Source organism: Triturus cristatus, chromosome 11 (assembly GCF_964204655.1).
Source record: "Triturus cristatus chromosome 11, aTriCri1.1, whole genome shotgun sequence".
Classification (NCBI taxonomy): Eukaryota; Metazoa; Chordata; class Amphibia; order Caudata; family Salamandridae; genus Triturus; species Triturus cristatus.
Genome location: NC_140594.1, coordinates 855560503 through 855581032, shown reverse-complemented (window position 1 = coordinate 855581032; position 20530 = coordinate 855560503). Strand labels below are relative to the sequence as shown.

Sequence of the window (20530 nt, the reverse complement as noted above, 5' to 3'; positions counted from 1 at the left end):
CTTACCTCTCTCACTGCAATCTAGGCTCACTCAGCACTTCATGAAATGGCCAGACTTACAGAGCTCTCGGTAAACCCCATAATCCCAGGGTCCTGATAGAGCCCACAATCACTTAGCTCTTGGTGTATTCCAGATTTGCTCACTCACTTAGCACTCAGTGAAGCACAGACTCACTCAGCTCTTGATAGAAGCCAGACGTACACACTCCTGGCCAAGAGCACATCGGCCATTTGCAGAGTGGGCGTCAGTCGATCCACCGTGGAGGGGTGGGGGACCTAGAAAGTGGAGATAGTGTGTCATGACCGGAAGTGGTCATGAGTTATGCGACAGAGGGGAGGGGGGAGAGTAGAACCCTTTAAAAGTGGGCTACCCCCCAGTGACCCCCTCTTTGTCCTCTGATGTGCTCGGGAGCTGGACTAAATGTTTGCCACCCACCCACCCCAACATGTCTACAATAGAGCCTATTGTAGCTGTGTAGTTACACTAATGCTTGAGGGCACTAAGTTGACCAGTTGGCCACCTCCTTCGAGAGAAGCCTTTCAGGGGTGAGGCTGGTTGGAAGGAGGGCTGACCTGCAGGTGGCCATACACTTCTAGCCCTATCTCGGGTACCCTGGAGAATATGTGGGGCATGACCAAGAGTCTTGGGAAGCCCCAGCAGGGACCAATGCGCTATGCAGTCTCTGAAGCTGTCAGAAATGTTTGATGTGTCAGTTTCACACCTGGTCTTTCTTTACTATGTTGCCCCCAAATGGGTAATGTAAATAGGATATGTGCAATGTCATGTTCGGGTTTGCTGTGTATTTTGCGATAGTGTCTATTGTGTAATGTAATTTGTTTACAGTGCTTATTATCACACCTTCTTTCATGTGAAGTAAATTTGCTACATACTTGAGTCTGTTGCCTTTTTGAGGGACGAGGGGATCATGCAATTCATAAGGGTGGTTGACTTCATCTCCATTGTATGAGTGAGCGTACTATGACAAAGCTGAGGCTCAAGATGTTGTTGGTAAAACACATACTCACTCATCTCTTTGTAAAAGTTAAAAGACACAGTTGAATCATAAGAAAAACCAGATTAATTTACATATGTCTAAGGAAATCCAGCCATGCTGCACTTTTGATAAAATTAAAAATTTTGATAGAGGTTCACTGAGTATCTAAGTAAAGCAGGACTCACTCGAGTCTTGGCAAAACCGAGACTCCCTCAGCTCGTGTTAGAATTGAGACTCACTCAGTTTTTGATGAAGGTGAGATTCATTCAACTCTCTGTAAATCCACAGCGACTCACTAAGCTCTTGAAAAAACACAACATGCGGTTTTGTCACTTAGTAAAGCCCAACTCTTTAGAAAGGCAAGGCTCCTTCGGGTTTTATTTATGTCTAGACTCACTTAGCCCTTGGTAAAGTCCAGACTGTGTCTCACACAGTTAACGATAAGGCCAAGAATATGGCAGAAAGTCTGCTCTGCACAAAACACACAATGCAGCATATTCATTTCACCATACCTCTCCACACATTTACACAAGTACAATTTCACACAAAAGGTCAGCTTTCCTCAGATCCCCAGCCATAAGAAAAAATTACTTCACACAAAATAACCACTTAAATAAAAGAACTTACAGATCACTCTACAAAGATTTAACAACTGTATATTCCAGTGTAAAACACCTTGTGTAGAAAATGGCCTGATAGGAAACTGTACACCCTTGATCCCAATTACAGCAAGATACAAAAGCACACAAAACGAATGTAAATTGACCAAAGAAACAAGGCATAGTGCTAACTAAAGGAATGCATGCAAACTTATTCACAGAATCTTAATTCTCTATAAGTGTTCAAATGTATACGTTTAGCGAAAGCAGCCCATTTCTCTTGTCCTAGCAGACTGCTTATTTTATGTTTTTTCACTACAGAGAAGTTTGAATGCTGGTATAAGAATGGAGGATGTTGGCAATACTGTCAAGATGATGACGACTCCCAAGATGTGAGCTGCTCATGCGCTGAAGGCTACACGCTAGAAGAGAATGGCAAGACCTGCTCTCCATCAGGTATGGGCCTACATGCCCTAGTCCCTGCATGTTACATGTACAGTACCTTGTACATCCTAACATAGCTCCATATTTACTAGCTTCTCTTTTCAGGATTGATGGTCTCAACAGAAAATTGTCAATTTTTCTGTACAGTCTTGGGTTTTCCCTCTAAAATATAGATTTCCCAACAATATTTCAATGGGGGCTGAAAAAAGTTTTTTAAAACCAAGAAGGTGTTTTCTTTAGAATTTTATAATTTGAGATGGTTTGGGGTTTAGACCGACCATAGGTATGTTCTGTACTGATACACACCCTGGTACTTCAAGACCTAAATGATATCCTACAGTGGATAAAGTCAACATTTCAAACCTTCCAAACACATTTCAAAGCCTCTTTGGGTACAAAGTTGGCAACAAAGCGAACACTCTCGGTGCCCTGTCCACATCGGGTACTAACCAGAAACACAGCAATCCCTGCATGCAATATGTTTCACCTCAGGAACAAACTCTCTATCTGGGATTTATTCTGTATTGGGTTATATTATGTCATGTTATGTTAGTACAGTTTTTTGGAGTGCTCTTACACCTAAACATTCTCTCATGGTGCTAAGGATCAGGGTAAGGACAAGAAGGGAAGATTACAATTGTTTCTTGAAAGAGGAGAGTTTTGAGCTCTTTCCTGAAGGTGAGATGGGATGCAATCTGATGAACATGAACCGGAAGAACATTCGACATGGAGGAATGCGACCCAAAAGGGGGGGTGGGGGGGGGGGCTGGCAGTTAAAGATTTCCAGGGTTTGGGTAGGCACCGATGAGCTCAGCTTGAGAAACTAATAGGGTTATTTACTAAGGTTTTGCATAGCCATTTGCAAAGCATTGCACTGATTTATTGACCATTATAAAAGATGCATGTGCAACGCCAAATTGTGCAGCACCACGCGAGTGTCCTCCAAATCCTTAGTAAATAACCCTGAAAATTGGGTAGTTTAAAGTAAGTCTTCAGAGAAGAAGAGTGGAGCAAAACAAGTAAATGCATAGTGTGCAAAGCATTGAACTTTAAGAAGAAATACTGGATTTGATAGGTACCGAGTGAAGCTTGTGAAGAAGGGGGTGGCAGAAGCAAAACAAGGGCATTCAAGAACAAGGTGAGCTGCCTGCTTTTCGACTAATCGGACTAATTCAAAACAGAAAGGAGTGATGACTTACTACCCCCTGCACACTGGTGCAGAAATCAAGGTGTGAGCCAATGAGAACAGTGGACAAGTGATAGTCAAAAGAGAGAACATTTTTGATGTGCCTGCGGTGGTGGAGATGGTAAGTACAGTAGAAGATGATCGCGGAGACCTGAGAATCAAGTTGAAGAGTGAAATCAAGTTTGATTCCAAGACATTGGACTGTAGACAGAGGGCGGAGTGATAAAGATCTAGGTTTATCAGTATTTGGTTTTAGCCAATGTTGCCTCATCCATTCTCTGATGTCTGACAAGCAGTGAAGGGTTATGCAGTCATCAGTGCAATAGCCAGACAATCGAAAAAACAGATGTGAGGCATAAGCATATGAAGGGTGATATGGATTAGGAAGGCCAGAGGTCGAACAGATACAATAAAAAGGTAAGGTGAGAGAGTGCAGCCCTGGGGAACAGTTTGGGAGCAATTGGATAGAAAAGATCAGAACCAACAGAGCACAGTAGAACCAAAACCAGCTTTCTTGAGCTCAAGAAAGACAAGTTTATGATCAACAGTGTCAAACAACACTGCTAGATATAAAAGAATCAACAACAACGTTGCTGTTGGTAGTGATACGGAGATCGTTAAGCAACACAGTCATCGAGAGTTCAGTGCTCCTTATGGGACCAACCCTCCTTTGAAAGACTGACTCCCTACATTCCTTAATGGAGGATGTTCCACATCTTAGCACTTCTTTGGGTAAGTATTGGGCCCATAAAGCCTGATCCGATGAATCAAAGTTCACAGCGGATGCTCATCAACAAATCATTCCATTTGTGTAACATGAAGCACATTAGGCTCCAAAAGGAAGAGAGAGATTAGTTAAGTCAGGGGTCTCCAACCGGTCGATCACGAGCTACCGGTAGCTCGCCGAACCCCCATGAGTAGCTCGCGCCTTGCATCTAAATTGTGTAGCCTGTTATTGTCATTTATTATTCTTGGGCCTTTTTTTACAGCCGTTGCCTGCCCTCACCAAAACCAACTGCTCAGATTGGCCTAACTGAGCTTAGTTGGGGCGGAGCAGGCCAAAGATGATGACGCTATTGCTGATGTCCTCCTCCAGTCCACGCTACCCGCCTTTCATAGCCTGGCACCGCCCTCTTGATCCAGCACGACGTGTGCCTGTACGAAGCAGCAGGTCCTGGAAAAGCCTGCTAGCATGCAGGTGGTGCAAGCAGTATTGAACTGCTACGAACCAGTGCCACCTGCTTTTTTCTACCTTGCATCCTGGCAGAGAGGGAGCACGGCTGCTTCCTCTCAGACGCCCAGGAGGAGCTCTCCCTGGCAGGCCAGTGCCCGCAGGTCTCATCACAGGGTCAGGACACGTGGCGCATAGCGCGGTGCGATTGGCCCACTGACAACAGACACTGTGTTCGGAGTGGCGAGCAGGGACAGTGAAGCAGTGGGTAGTGCGAGTGATGAAGGGGTCTAAACACCAGCCGGGGGAAGGGAGAGTACAGAGACGAATGAGAAGGGTGGTCGAGGCAGGTCGGGCTGCGTGGAGGTTCGAGAAGGAGGTAGCTGTGAGAGGGAAGGGCGGAGGAGGAAGAAAGGCAGATGAGAGTGAGAGACAAGCGAGGAGCAGATCCATTGGTAATCGTTATACCTCTTAATGCGCTGTTCTCCAGACTGGAGCTGTGATGTGTGCCTTCTGTACTGTAAACGTGCTGCAGCCGCTGGTATGCCACGGGCACTTGAAGTACTGGGTCTTGTTAATAGCGAAGTCTGAGCCTGCCTTGTCCCATCTGCTCCCGAAATATCAATGCTAAATATATTATTGCTAAAGCTAACTACATTTCTGGGGATTTAAGAGTGAAAGAGGCCCAAAGGATGCCTTCAGCAACACTGCCTGACAGTTTGAAGCAGCCAAAATGACGACTAACAGACAAAATCGAAAATGTCTTTTTTCGCGTTCCAGCTATGGGTTTTACATCAGGAGAAGCAGGGTGTTGCCAAGTTTCAGTTTCCTTTACCGAAGGCACAACATAAAAAAAAATCCCCCCCTCTGCACTCCTAAAAAGAATGTCAATTGTTCCACTCTTCAGAGCAGCTTTGAATTTCTGATCCAGTTTTATCTCTTTCAATCCCCTCTTTGGACAAGCCATTGACAGCATAGGCACGCTTGTCAAAATTATAAATGTGTTTATATTTAACATTCAGAGATAGTGATGTGTGTTTTCAATGTTTAACACAGCAGCAGCTCACTAACATTACTGCAAATAATCTATGTGCCACCATCACATTTCTAATATGTGATGTCCTTTTTCGATCTATTCTAAATGAAACATTTTTATGGATGTTGCATGAAACATAGCACAACATTTCTCTGCAAATACTCTAATAGACTCACACATCAGCCACATTCAAAATAAATGAAAGGAAAATGATATATAAATCAATTGGTTTAAAAATTATTAAAGGTCATCCGGGTTGGCTCTCTGCAGAACAACGCTGGCTGTATCGGGGTACCTGAATGGGTGGAGCTCTGGGCCAGAGCCCACTTTGCCCATGCCTTAAAATGTCTCTGTTCCCAGTGCATGTGGCAATCAACACCAACACTGCAGCAGTTTCTTTGGGTAGCAGAGTTCTGGATCATGGACAGATCTGGAGTATTCTGAATAAAACCCTTAATGAAGCAAACTAGTTAAAAATTATTTAAAGCTGAACCAGGATGGGACATTTTAAAACGGTAATAAAAAAAGAGTATGTGGTGAAGGAGAAATAATTGAGGTTGTTCACAATAAAATTAGTCTCTTTTTTGAAATCTAGTGACTGCACATCTAAGCTTGACTTCAATAATTCACATGTGGTATGGAAAATATGTTGAGGTTTAACTTTTGCAGTGCGTGAACAATTTAGATCGAGGATAACAAAAGCAGGTCATAGGCTTGTATCCTGCAGTATTTCGTTACACTTTCCAAGAATGCTTCCAAGCAAGACAAGCTTTTGCTTCTGGTAGCACAACCTGCAGCTGTATGTAGGTTCAAAAGAGGGAGAGTGCCCCCTTTTGTTCAAACCACCATATGGGCTTGGAAGAAATTAGGTTTAAAGTCAATGAAACTGGGCGTGGGAGGGGTCTCTCGAAAAAATTTGCAAGTTTCCTAGCCTTCAGTAGCTCACGATAAAATTCACTGCTCAGATGTAGCTCTCACTACAGAAAAGGTTGGAGACCCCTGGTTTAGACTATAGCGGGAGTGGGAAGCAAACCACTCACCCCTACAGGTCTGAAGACTCAAATGGAGTGTTTTAGCAAGCAGGAATACAGAAATAATTGTGAAGAATATAATGCAGAATGTTGCAATGCCACAGAAGACAAATGGTGAAACCAGGTGTGTTTAAGAAAGTGGCTGTTTGGGATAAAGCAATGGAGTCTGCAAGTTATATAAAAAGTGTCTTTATGTAAGTGCCATAAATGGAACCACTGGTGCAAGAGCTAAGTCATCCAGCTGAGGCAAACGCCAACCGCTTCTGCTGTATTCAAACCTAAGCTCCTGCATCAGTCAATTCCACATTATATGTTACAGTTCCATGTGACATAAACAATACCTATTAGACATGAATGACTGTAAATTGTAGAATGAAAATAAAGGTAGGATACAATTACCACACTGTGCCAACCAGTTCCTAAACAATGCCATGTTTTTTTATCTTGATAGCCAGTTCGTGAGCAGAAGCTGAGGATGAGCTAATTTGTGTGAAAGGGCTTTGTGGATAAGAGGCAGGCAGAGAGAGACGTGTGTACAAAGAATAGATATGGTTTCAAAATGGATGTCGGGTTTAGGCTAATTTAGCAAGTAAATAGCGTATTTGCATAGGCCATACATCATCCATCCCTGGTTAGTGTGGAGAGGTAAGGGCCAATAATGAAAACCGAGTTCAAATGCTTAAGCATACTTAGAAAGTTATGATATGAAAATAGTTCAATTGAAGTGTATTAAAAAATGTAATAGGAAAAAGTCAAAAAAGTTGGAAAAAATCAATCCAAGAATAAAGTGAATTTCTTACAAGTCTTGGAGTTCTTCAGCGGCTTGAGATTCGTATTGTTCCAAGAGGCGATTGTTGCCATCGTGTGAGAAAAGCGAAGCGAGCCAATTCATATCCTCGAAGGGACAGTAATGTTCCTCGAATGTTGGAGCGGCAATTTAAATTGGCAGACAATCTGTGATGTTGTCAAAGGTCGCACGTTGCAGGAGATGGCCGCAAACAGAGCGAGAATTGAGGGCACTGTTGCTGTTATTCCAGAGATGATCGAATGAATGAAGTCTGGTATTAGACTAAAAACAGTTTGAAAGCCTGTGAGAAGGCCGGAGAACACAATGTTAAAAAAGTGTGCCAGACCTTAAATGTCAGATGTGTTGAAAATTGTGTAACAATTCACAAAGTGTAATGGGAGGTTCATATTTAAAAGGGAGTGTATTTTACTTGAAGTTCGTGCTATCTGCAGTCGATAAATTACTTTTGGAGAAGTGAGGGACACTTCTGTTTGAAACAAAAGTGCTTTCAGTTTGCTCTGTTTAATAAAATCTGTTTTCAAAGTAGGGATTGAAGGCCAAGTTGATCTTTAGGAGTTACTTTGTGTGAGTGGGAATAGAGATTGCCAGAGGAAGTTATCCGGTTTGAAACAGTAAAGACATACAGTATGCCAGCTCACATTGCGTAGCAGTCCATGTTATTAAGAAGCAGATTACTGCCGTTAGAAAGCTGTGTGAATGTTGGTCTGATTGTGGGAGTTGGCGTGCTTTTAAGAAAGCACGCATGATTGGGGATGTAAGCTTAGAAACTTCGTGCAGTTGGACATTCTTGCATAGTAATGAATGACTGCCATTGTGGTCACACTTTTCACCTGTGAGAAAAACTTCTGTATCCTCTTTAAGACAGCGATATGTAAATGGGAGAAAACACTGCTCGTAAATAAACGCGCTACCTTATATAATCACATACAACATGACAAAACACATGTACACCTAGCAGACACAACGACACTACATACTGTGGGAACCGTGGCTAGCCATGTACACAAACCAAACATGGCATGGCACCTCTGCCACACAATGCAGAATTCGGGGAGAGATGGGAGCAAAGTATGTGCAAAGGTGGCAAGTGATTCTCGATTATAAAAGTATACAATGCAAAGTGTTGAGGGGATGTGCCCGAGAGACTTGAGTATGCAGAGGACAGACATTTACATGTCAACATACACTGATGGTCTATTGAGTGAAGTCGACAGTGGACGCAACCATGATAGTACAGTCAGTAGGGAAGATTACGAAAACATAGCGCGTACGTGCCCCTCCCCCCCAAATGTTTAGCATAGTGGGCTGGCTCGGCGTACGGAAGGCTAGCGTAGGGGTATGAATAAAAGGCACGTTTCTCTGGGTGTGGTTCTCTTCTGGAATGTCGAACATGTCTGTCAGGTCTGCACAGCTTACACCGCCACGAGGCTGATGGCGTGAGCGAGGGTGGCTACAGGAATAATGCTCTCAGCCTGCTACTACCCAGAAACCGTCATGGCCGCTGCGACGCACATATGCCCCACAGTTCACCTTTCGACACCGTCGTATGCGAAAGAGGGCCCACCACGTGCCGGCGGAAGCTTTTGGGCTGAGGTCTGCAAGCTGGGAAGGCTCCTGAGATCAACGCTAGCTACCGCGACACAGGCAGACAGCGCCCAGCCTGAGGCCCAGCACGGTGAAGTGCTCTGTATAATACTAACACAGTAGTCAAAGAGGTACCAACTGTGGATCGGTGTCTTGATCCCACAATGGACAATGTTAGAACTGCATGTGAGAGTGCAGATGAAGGTACTCCTTTCGACCAGCTGTAACCCACTCTAGGTCCCAACAGTGGAACGGTGTCTTGATCCCACAATGGACGGTGTTAGAACTATCTCTGAGAGTGGAGATGAAGGTACTCGCTTCAACCAGGTGCAAGCAACTCTAGGTCCCAACAGTGGAACGGTGTCTTGATCCCACAATCGACAATGTCCGATATTAGCTGCTGCTTGTGAATTTTCACAGAAGTCCCTGCTTCACATGATTATTGTGCTTGGTTGACACCAGTCGGTGGAGTACACCGCGGTACAGCAGGTCCGCACAGTGGAACGGGGTCTTGATCCGAAAATGGATGATGTTAGAACTGCATCTGAGAGTACAGATAAAGGTACTCCCTTCGGCCAGGTGTAACCAACTCTCGGTCCCAACAGTGGAACGGTGTCTTGATCCCAGAATGGACGATGTCCGATACTACGTGCTGCTTGGTTTTCACAGAACTCCCTAAGTTGAGGTGCATCAGACTCTGTGCTTCCGTAGCTAATTGCTGCACATGATTATTGGGGTTGGGTGACTGCAGTCGGTGGAGTACACCACGGTACAGCAGGTCCGAACAGTGGAACGGGGTCTTGACCCCACAATGGACGATGTTAGAACTGTATCTGAGAGTGGAGATGAAGGTACTTCCTTCGACCAGATGCAAGCAACTCTAGGTCACAACAGTGGAATGGTGTCTTGATCCCAAAATGGACGATGTCCGATATTATTTGCTGCTTGGTTTTGACAGAAGTCCCTCCGCTGAGGTGCATCAGACTCTGTGCTTACGTAGCTAACTGCTGCACATGATTATTGGGCTTGGTTGACTGCAGTCGGTGGAGTACACCGTGGTACAGCAGGTGGGAACAGTGAAACGGAGTGTTGATTCTGTGATTGAGGATGTCAGAAGTTAACGTTTGTGATGATTTCTGTGTACCTACTCCGATCAGGTGAAACCAACTTCATGCTTCCGAATCCAACGGCACGTGGCTGTGAGGCGTTAATGACAACTGCCTCTGGCCTACAGTGCGGTCAGCAGGGCTCACAATTACGATGGAGTGGGGACTGTTTAATTACAGAATCCAGTAGGCAACTAGCTACAACGTCTATTGAAATATACACAATAGCCTTTTAGTATACTTGCTTGAAGAAGTTTTTTAAGATGACTTATAGGTCTAGTACAATGACCAAATTCTTTTTGGTAGTGGTAAAGAACACTGAATAACAGTGTACACAGTGGACAGCAGAGATCGCAATTCGAATTGTTTTTATTTATTTATTGAAGAGTTTTGTGTAATTTATGTTGTTGTATTTTGTGAAGAGGACGTGAGAAAAAGTATTCATGGAAGACTGTGCTCACTACTGCCTTCAACTTACACTGCAGATACCAGTGTTCACAATTCAGATTGAGTCGCTATTGTAGATGACTCAGTCCTATAGGCAAAAGACATTGCTCCAGTGCGCTCTGTCTGCACCACGCATACGCATCATCACAGGGTCCGCACATGGTTTTTGTTGCTTCGCGTACGCCAAACTTGGCAGCTCAAGTCAACGCCACGTGGCTGTGGGCCCTTGCTGACTGCTCTCTGGCCTACACTGCAGGCAGCAGTGTTTACAATTCAGATCGAGTCGCTATTGCAGATGATGTAGTGTTGTAGGCAACAGACATTGCTCCTAGTACGGCCCGCCCGCAGCAAGCATCATCGGTGGCTGTGCACATGCTGAATGCTTTTGATGTGGCTATCTAAGTGCACTAGACCTGATGGACCCTTTATGATACAATCTTTTTGTGTATTATTTCAGATCTACTGCCTGTATCTTAGTATACCACAAGTTATGGTTGTTTTACGATAGAATCTTTTCGGTATTATTTCACATCTAGTGTCCCTACCTTACTGCAGCAAAAACTATTGACCCTTTTATTATTGAATCTCTGTGTGTGATCCAATGATTACAGTTATAGTTGATGCTAGTAGCAACCATTCCCTGAGGGCTCCTTTGCACTTACCCCACACGCATCCAGCACAGACGTCACTGGATATGTAACCCTGGTAATAAAAAGGAGTCGAGCGCACATGCCCGTACCCACTTCCACTATCTATCTGTGTCCGTGTGTTCATTATGTATGCATAATACTGCCCCTGGGTCGTACCACATTACATTGTGCTGTGGACAGCGTAATGCAACCATGTTACCTCTGGCAGTGGGGAAAAGTTCTGTTATGTAGCTTTTAGGTGCATGGCTATCACAGGTGGAAGGCTACTTTACAGAGCATGAATATTGATGAAGATGATGGTTGCATGTTGTGTGTACTGTCAGATATGTGTACATAGCAAAAAGTTTTCAAAAGCTCTGTAAGCAGAAGAGGAGTCTCTCATCAAACGCTGTAGAGAGAATGGCGAAAATAAGTGGGGTCCTACAACTGTTACAATGGGAAATGTAATGAACCAATCAAATGCTTTTCTTTAAGGTCATATGGCAATCGCGCAGCGAGCACGCAAGGAGGCCGCACCCAGCGCGATTTTGAGAAAATATTACCATAATATAAGTTTATTACAGTTAGAAATATATAAATGTTTAAAATATTTTAGATTATCGCTTGTTCTCATATACACTTTAAACTTATTTAGATATAGTTTTGAGACGGAAAAAAAATGAGGGAATTGCGTTCCTGGCGCGACACCATACGTCTATGACATAACACAGGGCCTGGCTGCGTGCACTCGTCGCATACGCAACGCGCAGCGGGCGTGACCCCATATGTACATGACGTAAGGCGCGGCTTGGTACTGCGTACCAGACGCATACCAAAGTAGCAGCTGGCACGACCACTTACGTATATGATGTTACGCGGGACGCGGTGCCACAAACCCGTTGGATACGAAATGCGCATCCTTTACGAGTTTAGCAATATGGCGGATAGGATTGACATGCTGATGGAGCTTGGTACACTACTGGTACGGGACTTCAGTTTTTTCAACAACAAAAAATAATGATATACATACTTTTTTTTTAGATATAAAAAATTACATATTTTTCAAATTAAAAACAAAAAAGGTTTATAGAGTTCCAAGATATTTAAAAAAAAATAGAAAAAATATAGGTTTAATAAATATTAAAATATGAAATTAACATTTAAAAAAACCTTTGAAATTTACTGAAAAAAACATAGGTTTTACAGACATTATAGTTAGGAATTAGCATTTAAAAAACCTTAGAAATTCACTGAAAAAACCATAGGTTTCAAGTACGTTATAGTTAGTTGGACATTTGACTCATATAAAACCAGAGAAATTCGCCCGTTATAGTTAGTTGAGCTAACTATAACTTGCACGCCTGCAATGCACTGGTTATGACGTCACATATTACATCACTCATGACATGGTCAGTGACATCACTGATGACTTCTCAAATGACATCACTGATGACATCATCCACCTGATAATCTGATGCACATACTGATGGCCTAATATAAACTTTGATACACACACTCTAAAATACAGACTATTATTTTTTAAACCATATACACAACAATGCCAGATACTACATACCACTCACTATTTCCTAGGTCTACTCTCACATCCACTCACTTATACATGCAGTTACTCATCAATACAGTACTATAATATGCACTCATACACCTATACATACAGTCACAGTCCGCCACTCATCCATAGAGCTACTCACACACCTAGTCAGTCATGCAAAGAATCAATCACATACCCATTTACTCATGTATACCGTTATACACACCAACTGCGTTATTTATACACACACCACATCACTTATTTATGTAGATACTAACACATACTTACTGTCGTATACAATCACTGATACAAGCCGACACTTTTATACACCCACTCCTTCAAATAACTTACTCTCACGTATAGTCATTTATATGCTCCAACACTCACATATACTGCCTTAAAACATAAGTAGTTACTCACACATATACCAGTGAGACATTCATTCACTCACCAACACACCCATACACACATTAACTCACCCATACAGCCCTTTCCAGATGTACTTTTGAATCCATACAACCAGTGAATCACCCACTCAGACATGTATGCAGAGAGTCACATCCCCCACCCACCCACAAAGACACTCAGGCACTCATACAGATACTCAGACAACAAATCAATAACCCATATAGACACTCATGTAGCTACTCACCAACCCATGCAGCCGCTTAAACACCAACTGAGACATTAATACAGACTTTCACACAGTTTAGTCACTAACCCATACATTCAGTAACACATGTTCAATCACTCAGTTATACAGTCAGTCACGCACCTACTAAATAATCCGTTCAGGGACTTGTAAATTCACTCTTTCTTCAATACACCTTGACATAGATAGATATGAAAAATATTTAAACTTTACAGAAATACACATTCACTGGACGATATCACCAGTGATGTCATCAGTGATGTAATTTAAGATGTTATCAGTGATGTCATCAGTGATGCCACTGACCATGTCATGAGTGATGTAATATGTGACGTCATCACCAGTGCATTGCTGGCACGCAAGTTATAGTTAGCTCAACTAACTATAACGGGCGAATTTCTCTGGTTTTATATGAGTCAAATGTCCAACTAACTATAATGTCCCTGAAATCTATGATCTTTTCAGTGAATTTCTAAGGTTTTTTAAATGCTAATTCCTAACTATAACGTCTGTAAAACCTATGGTTTTTTCAGTGAAAATATATATATATTACCTACTGGAGGTCGCCAGAAGGTAGATATAGTTAGGACTGATTTTCCATAGGAAATCCGCAACATTCTATTTGGAATAACTTTGGCGCCGATTGACGAATCTTCACGGTGATTTGTCAAGCGGGGGCTGAGAAAAAAGGGGGTCCCAAAATTTTTGTCGCTTATTGGAGGTACCTGGTGGCCTAATTGGCCGCCAGGGGACCTCAGGATTCAAGGGGACTTAATCCCCCAACTTAAAACGCACCACGGGGCGCGTTTGCATAGTGCTGAAGGTAGGGGGCGGGGCCTGAGGTGATATGTGTGCAAACACACCCTATGGCGCATTTTAAGTTGAGGAATTAATTCCTCTTCAATCCAGAGGTCCCAGAGGGGCCAACTAGCCCACCAGGTTGCAGAGTGTTGTAAAAAGGGGCGTGGCCTCTGAACACCTCTCTGCAACGCAGCTCCCTGGCGCATATTGGAGGTACCTGGTGGGCTAGTTGGCCCCCAGGGGACCGCAGGGTTGAAGAGGAATTAATTCCCCAACTTAAAGCGTGCCACAGGGCGTGTTTGCACACGTCACCTCAGGCCCCGCCCCCTTCCTTCACCATTGTACAAATATTCCTCTAAAATCAGCCGAACTACGAATTCCGATTTACTCACCTGTTATCAGGAGAGAACCCAGGTCTGCATCTTTTAGCCCAGCACTGACCCTGAAAAGTAATTCTAAGCGTACTTACCAGTAACTTGTATTTCCTTCCATAGGAATCCATTGTGTGGTTTTCAGCAGAAAAGTTTCTAAGTGTCCATTTTTGAAACTTACAAATATTCCTCTAAAATCAGCCGAACTACGAATTCCGATTTACTCACCTGTTATTAGGAGAGAACCCAGTGCTATATCTTTTAGCCCAGCACTGACCCTGGAAAGTAATTCTAAGCATACTTACCAGTAACTTGTATTTCCTTCCATAGGAATCCATTGTGTGGTTTTCACCAGAAAAGTTTCTAAGTGTCCATTTTTGAAACATACAAATATTCCTCTAAAATCAGCTGAACTACGAATTCCGATTTACTCACCTGTTATCAGGAGAGAACCCAGTGCTGCATCTTTTAGACCAGCACTGACCCTGAAAAGTAATTCTAAGCGGACTTACCAGTAACTTGTATTTCCTTGCATAGGAATCCATTGTGTGATTTTCAGCAGAAAAGTTTCTAAGTGTCTATTTTCCCAAACTAAAAATATTCCTAAAAAATCGTCTGTATGACTTAAACACATTCTTTCAACTGTTTACAGGAGATTCACCAGTGCTGGATCCAGGATCCACCACTGAGTAAGAAAAAGTAACGATAACACTACTTACCTGCTAAGGGAATTTTCTGCCATAGGATAACATTGGTGATTCTATGTGAAAACATTTTTAAGTGTCAACTTTAAAAATACAATAATATTCCGTAAAAATCACTACTGTAACCAAAACGCTTTTACTCAACTGTTTACAGGAGATGTCCAAGGACTGAATCTAGGATCAAGTCCTGTGGTTAGAAAAGTAATCCATAAAGTAACTAATTGCATTTGACTAGAAATTTACATTGAGTTCAATGTTGCATGTGTATGAAATTGTGTTGCCCATTGCAACAACTGTAAGTACTGTACTTAGAAGTCTATTGCCTATTTGCAAAGTATTTAAACTAAAGTAATTCATTCTGAGAAAGTATATTTTGTATTGTAATTTATAATGTAATTAAAAAAAATAGCTAAAAATAAATAGTTTACAAAATTTAGAAAATCAGTATTAAAAAAATCAGTATAACAATTAATACATTAAAAATTGTCGGAGGAGCCTAGCGCGTAACCAAGATGGCCGCGTAGGTGCGAGGCTCCCGAGGACCTCCGCGACCTCCTACATTTATCCTGTCTTCATCCTGATTCGGTTGAGGGGACTGTGTTGGTGAACCTGAGCCGAGGTGGTACCCGTTTTCCGTTTTTGAATCGGACCCCGTGTGCCATGATGAGCATCGATTGAAGTTTGCGGCCTGCTCCTCTCCTGACCCCGGACTTGAGTTGGGGGGTGATCCAGTGGAGAAGTGAATAACAACGGCGGGACGAGCCTGGCGAGACGCGTACCCCACACTTTCACTTTCGCTTTTGAGCCCCCTTGCCATTGTCGCGAGTGGGATCACGGCGCTTCTTCGTGTGGTGGTTGCCTCGCTGGGGGACCCTGCCTGCCCTGCGGGGACCTGCTCCGCCTTCCTGAGGCGACCTCTGGGGTCCTTGGCCACGATTGTTCGCTCTCCGCGGCAGAACTCGTGGGTGTACGGGATACAGGACGATGGCGACGAAGCAGGATGGAGAGAGGCCGAAGGCCAAATCGACCCGGCGTGGCGCTGCAACTCAAGCCAACATTATGGATCGCTACACCCTACCGAAAGGTTCTCCCGGCGGGTCGCATAAGTCTCCTGAGTGCCCCGCGGATGCCCCGGATTTGCCGACGGATCTGACTTTGCAGGACGTCATGGGCACCATAGCGGAGATGAAGACCTCGGTGGGTCAACAATTTGATACCCTGGCGCACAAACTCGACGCGGTTCTCATCGATGTTAACCTTGTTAGGGCAGATCTTTCCAAGACAAATGATAGGGTTGACTCTTTGGCCCACACCGCGTCGGGCCTCACGACTGAGGTGGCAGCCCTCCAGACGGAGGTACGTCGGCTCCGGCAGGCCGGTGCGCTCACGGATCGGCGACTGGAGGATTCCGAGAGTAGGGCCCGGAGGAACAACGTTCGCATTATCGGGGTGCCTGAGGGACTGGAGGATTCGGCAGCGGATCTCTTTGTGGAGGATCTGATTTCTAATCGTCTGCAGCCTCGAGGTTTGAGTAAATTCTTTGCGGTGGAGAGGGCCCATAGAGTTCCTGGTGGCGAGCCGCAGGTCGGAGCTCCCCCGCGGCCTCTTATTGTCCGTATCTTCAACTTTCGGGACAGGGATGCGATTTTACAAGCTTCTAGAGTGCAGGGGCCGCTTAAGCTGGAGAACGTGAAGGTGAACTTCTATCCTGACTTTACGCAAGCGGTCCAGAAGCAGAGGCTGGGTTTCATGGGCGTCAAGCGGCGGCTCCGAGATATGAACTTGAAATATGCCATGCTTTTCCCGGCCAGGCTGCGTGTGGAGTCCGAGGGTCGCTCTCATTTCTTTGACCGTCCGGAGACGGCCGGGTACTGGTTGGACACTTTGCCTAGGGGACATGATCAAGAGGGTATGGGGGCCGCGGGAGGAGAGTGCCCACTGGACCGGGCCTGAGGTATTGACACTGGGCTAATTCCTGATGATGCCACTTTTCGGCTGTGCTCAGGGTTTCTTGACTGTCGTGCCTTGCTCCCCCTCCCTTGGAGGTTGTGGTGTGTCTCGAGGGGGTTCTCTTTCCTCCTCTAGGGGGTCTTTGTAGTTTAGTTCATGCAGGGGCGACAGGCACACTGCAAGTTGGGGGGGCTGTTTGGGCTCATGCAGGGGTGCAGGGAGGGGGGAGTTTTGTTTGTAATGTTGGGTTGGGGTTGGGTATTGTTTGTTTGTACCACAAGGCAGACATATTGTTGTGTTATATTCAAGGTGCTCTCTGGGAGGGGACTGATTGGTTTTGGCTGTGATGGGGGGTAGGGGACTGAGACTTCTTTCCTGGAATGTTAACGGACTGGGGGACAGGATAAAACGGGGGGTGGTCCTGCAGTTTTTAAAACGGATTTCACCTGATATTGTGTTCTTGCAGGAAACACACCTTATTGGTAATTCCTTCTGTGCTATGAATAGGCGGGGCTATCGCCTTGTGGCTCATTCGGGCTTCACCTCTGGTTCGAGGGGTGTGGGCATTATGGTTAAAACCTCGCTCCCGTTGGAGGTTGACGAGGTGCTCCATGATGACAGGGGGCGATATACGGCTCTGGTGGGTAGATGGGAGGGTAAAGTGGTTGTTTTGGTTTCTGTTTATGTCCCGCCGGGGTTGCAGACGACTACTTTTGCTGATTTGGGGCGCCTTCTTCGTGGGCTGCCGGAGGGGATTCTAGTGGTTGGAGGGGATTTTAATGCTGTGGTCTCCGGAACTGAGGATCGTCACCCACCCAGGGATCTCCCCCGGGCCCAAACTTGGTTGTCTGGCCTCTTAGATACCATGGGTCTGGTGGATTGTTGGCGGCTAAAACACCCTGCGCAGGTACAATACACCTTTCATTCCGGGGCTCATGGTAGTCTTTCGAGACTTGATTATGTTCTGATGCCAGCGGCACAGGCGGGGAGGGTCGGGGAGGTGCGACATCTTGCTCGGGGTATTTCAGACCACTCCCCGCTCTTGTTACACTTTGATATTGTCCCGGGGATGGAGGGGAGGGTGGTCCCGATCAACCCCTGGTACCTGCGTAATCACGCAATTCGCGCAGATTTAATTAAATCCCTTGAGCAATATTTTGGAGATAATGTGGGATCGGTGTCGTCTGCTGTTTCTCTGTGGGAGGCGTTCAAAACGGTACTCCGGGGGAAGCCCTGTCCCTCATTTCCCATTCCAAGAGGTGTGAGCGGGAGGAGGTGACCCGTATCGAGTCTGAGATAACTGAGTTGGAGGGTGACCTGGATTGTGGTGTCACGGACGACAAACTGCATGCTCTCAGAATCAAACAAGTGGACTACAAGGCCCTAGTCACCGAAGCGGCCAGGGGCCTGAGTAGGGAGCAACAGGGGCGACTGTATGATATAGGTGATAAGGCTGGAAAACTGATTGCGTGGCTGGATAAAAAGGAGAGAGCGAGTCGAGTTGTTCCGCTGGTTGAGAGAGTGGATGGTGTGTATGTTACTGATCCGGTGGATATTGTTGATTGCTTCGCAGAGTATTTCCGCGGGGTGTATTCCCCGGTATCTTCTCGCTCGGAAGAGGACTCCCGCGACCTGCTTAAAGATATTGCGTTGCCTTCCCTTTCGGAGGAGGATAAATCGTTGATGGACGCGACTCCGACATCTGAGGAGATCGCCCTGGCCATATGTTCAGTCGCCTCTGGCAAGGCCATGGGTCCTAATGGCCTTCCCATTGAATTGTACAAATTGCGGCCGGATACATTGGCGCCGCATCTTCGTGATATGTTCCTTGTGGCCCGGGCGGCGGGTTCCCTCCCGCTGGACCAGCGTCTAGCCACTATTGTGGTTATTCACAAGGAGGGGAGGCCGCGTGATCGGGTCACGTCTTACAGGCCCATTTCGCTTTTGAATGCGGAACCGAAAATTCTGGCCAAGGTGCTGGCTAATCGGCTGGTCAGCGTGGTGTGCGATCTGATCCATCAGGACCAGTCCGGTTTTATCCCTCATCGCAACACCGCGCTTAACCTGCGGCGTCTGCATGGGGTGCTCTCGAGGGTTCCGTTCATACGTGAGCCAGCCATTTTGGCGTCCCTAGACGCCACTATGGCGTTCGACACGCTTGAGTGGCCATATATCTGGGCGACGCTGGAGAAGTTTGGGTTTGGCCCGGGATTCATTGGCTGGGTGAAATTGTTGTATTCCGGACCGCTAGCGCAGGTGGTGGTGAATGGTAGAGTATCGGCTCCTTTTGAATTGGGCAGGGGCACGCAACAGGGTTGCCCGCTGTCGCCTCTCCTCTTTGCGCTCGCCTTGGAGCCCCTGGCGGAGTGGCTGCGGTGGCACCCTTCGATTCGTGGTCTCCGATGGACTCCTGAGTATGAGGATCGAGTCTCTCTCTACGCGGACGATATTCTTTTGTATCTTGCTTCCCCGCGTGAATCGTTGATTGTGTTAGTGGATGTGCTGTATTCCTTTGGCCGGAACTCAGGCCTAGTCATCAACTGGGCTAAGTCCTGTGTATATGTCCTCTCAGGGGAGGCTCCTATCCTCCCGCGGGGTTGTCCTATCCAGGTTGCTCAACAGGGATTTAAGTATCTGGGTATTTTTATTACCCTGGACTCTGCGGCCCGATACACACAGAACCTACTCCCCCCCCTCCAACGTTTGAAGGCGGATGTGGCGCGTTGGAGGCGCTTGCCGCTCTCGCCGCTCGGCCGGGCGGCGCTGTTTAAGATGATGTCATTGCCACGGTTTTTATATGCCTTACAAAACACGATGGATGTCGTTCCGGCTAGTTACTTTCGGGAGGTGGAGGGTCTGCAACGCCAACTGTTTTGGGATGGGAGGCCGCGGATCGCCCTTGCGAAGCTGACGCTCCCGTGGTACGATGGGGGGGTCGCCCTCCCCGACATCAAACGTTATTACTGGGCCTCCCAGCTGGCTGCGATAAACCACGGGCTTTATGGGCCCGCCCTTAATCCGGCTTTTGAAATGGACAAATTGTTGTTGCCGGGTGGCGACTACAATCGTGCGCTCTACTCTAGATCGCTCGACGCACGTTTGACGGGTCCGACACGGGTCGCGGTACGGGTGTGGCATGCGGCAAACTCGGCGATGGGGTGGAAGGATCGGTTGACCCGGGCGACGCCATTGTATGCTTCTGAGCGACTGGGTTGTTTGTGGACGACGAAAGGCTTCGAGAAGTGGGACACGATTGGCATCAGCAGGGTGGGCGATCTTTGGACGAAGGGGGGATTTAAAACGTTTGATGTGCTGAAAGCGGAATACCAGTTGCATGACAGGGAGTACTTCCGGTATGTACAGGTTCGTCACGCGTTGTGTTCCGTGTTCCCGGATGTCGCGTCCATCCCGGAGTGCTCCCCTTTGGAAGATAGAGTGCTAGACGGGCATGTACCGGATGGCACT

The 20530-nt window shown here is 45.9% G+C and overlaps 1 protein-coding gene across 1 annotated transcript in view; it reads left to right on the top strand.

The window, feature by feature from the left end:
* LOC146785538 (coagulation factor X-like) overlaps positions 1 to 20530 on the top strand; it is a 214879-nt gene that overhangs the window by 107507 nt on the left and 86842 nt on the right. Inside the window, exon 6 of the mRNA XM_085634669.1 lies at positions 1915 to 2049. Within this exon, the coding sequence (XP_085490795.1) occupies positions 1915 to 2049 (135 nt within the window). The remainder of the gene's footprint in view (positions 1 to 1914; positions 2050 to 20530) is intronic.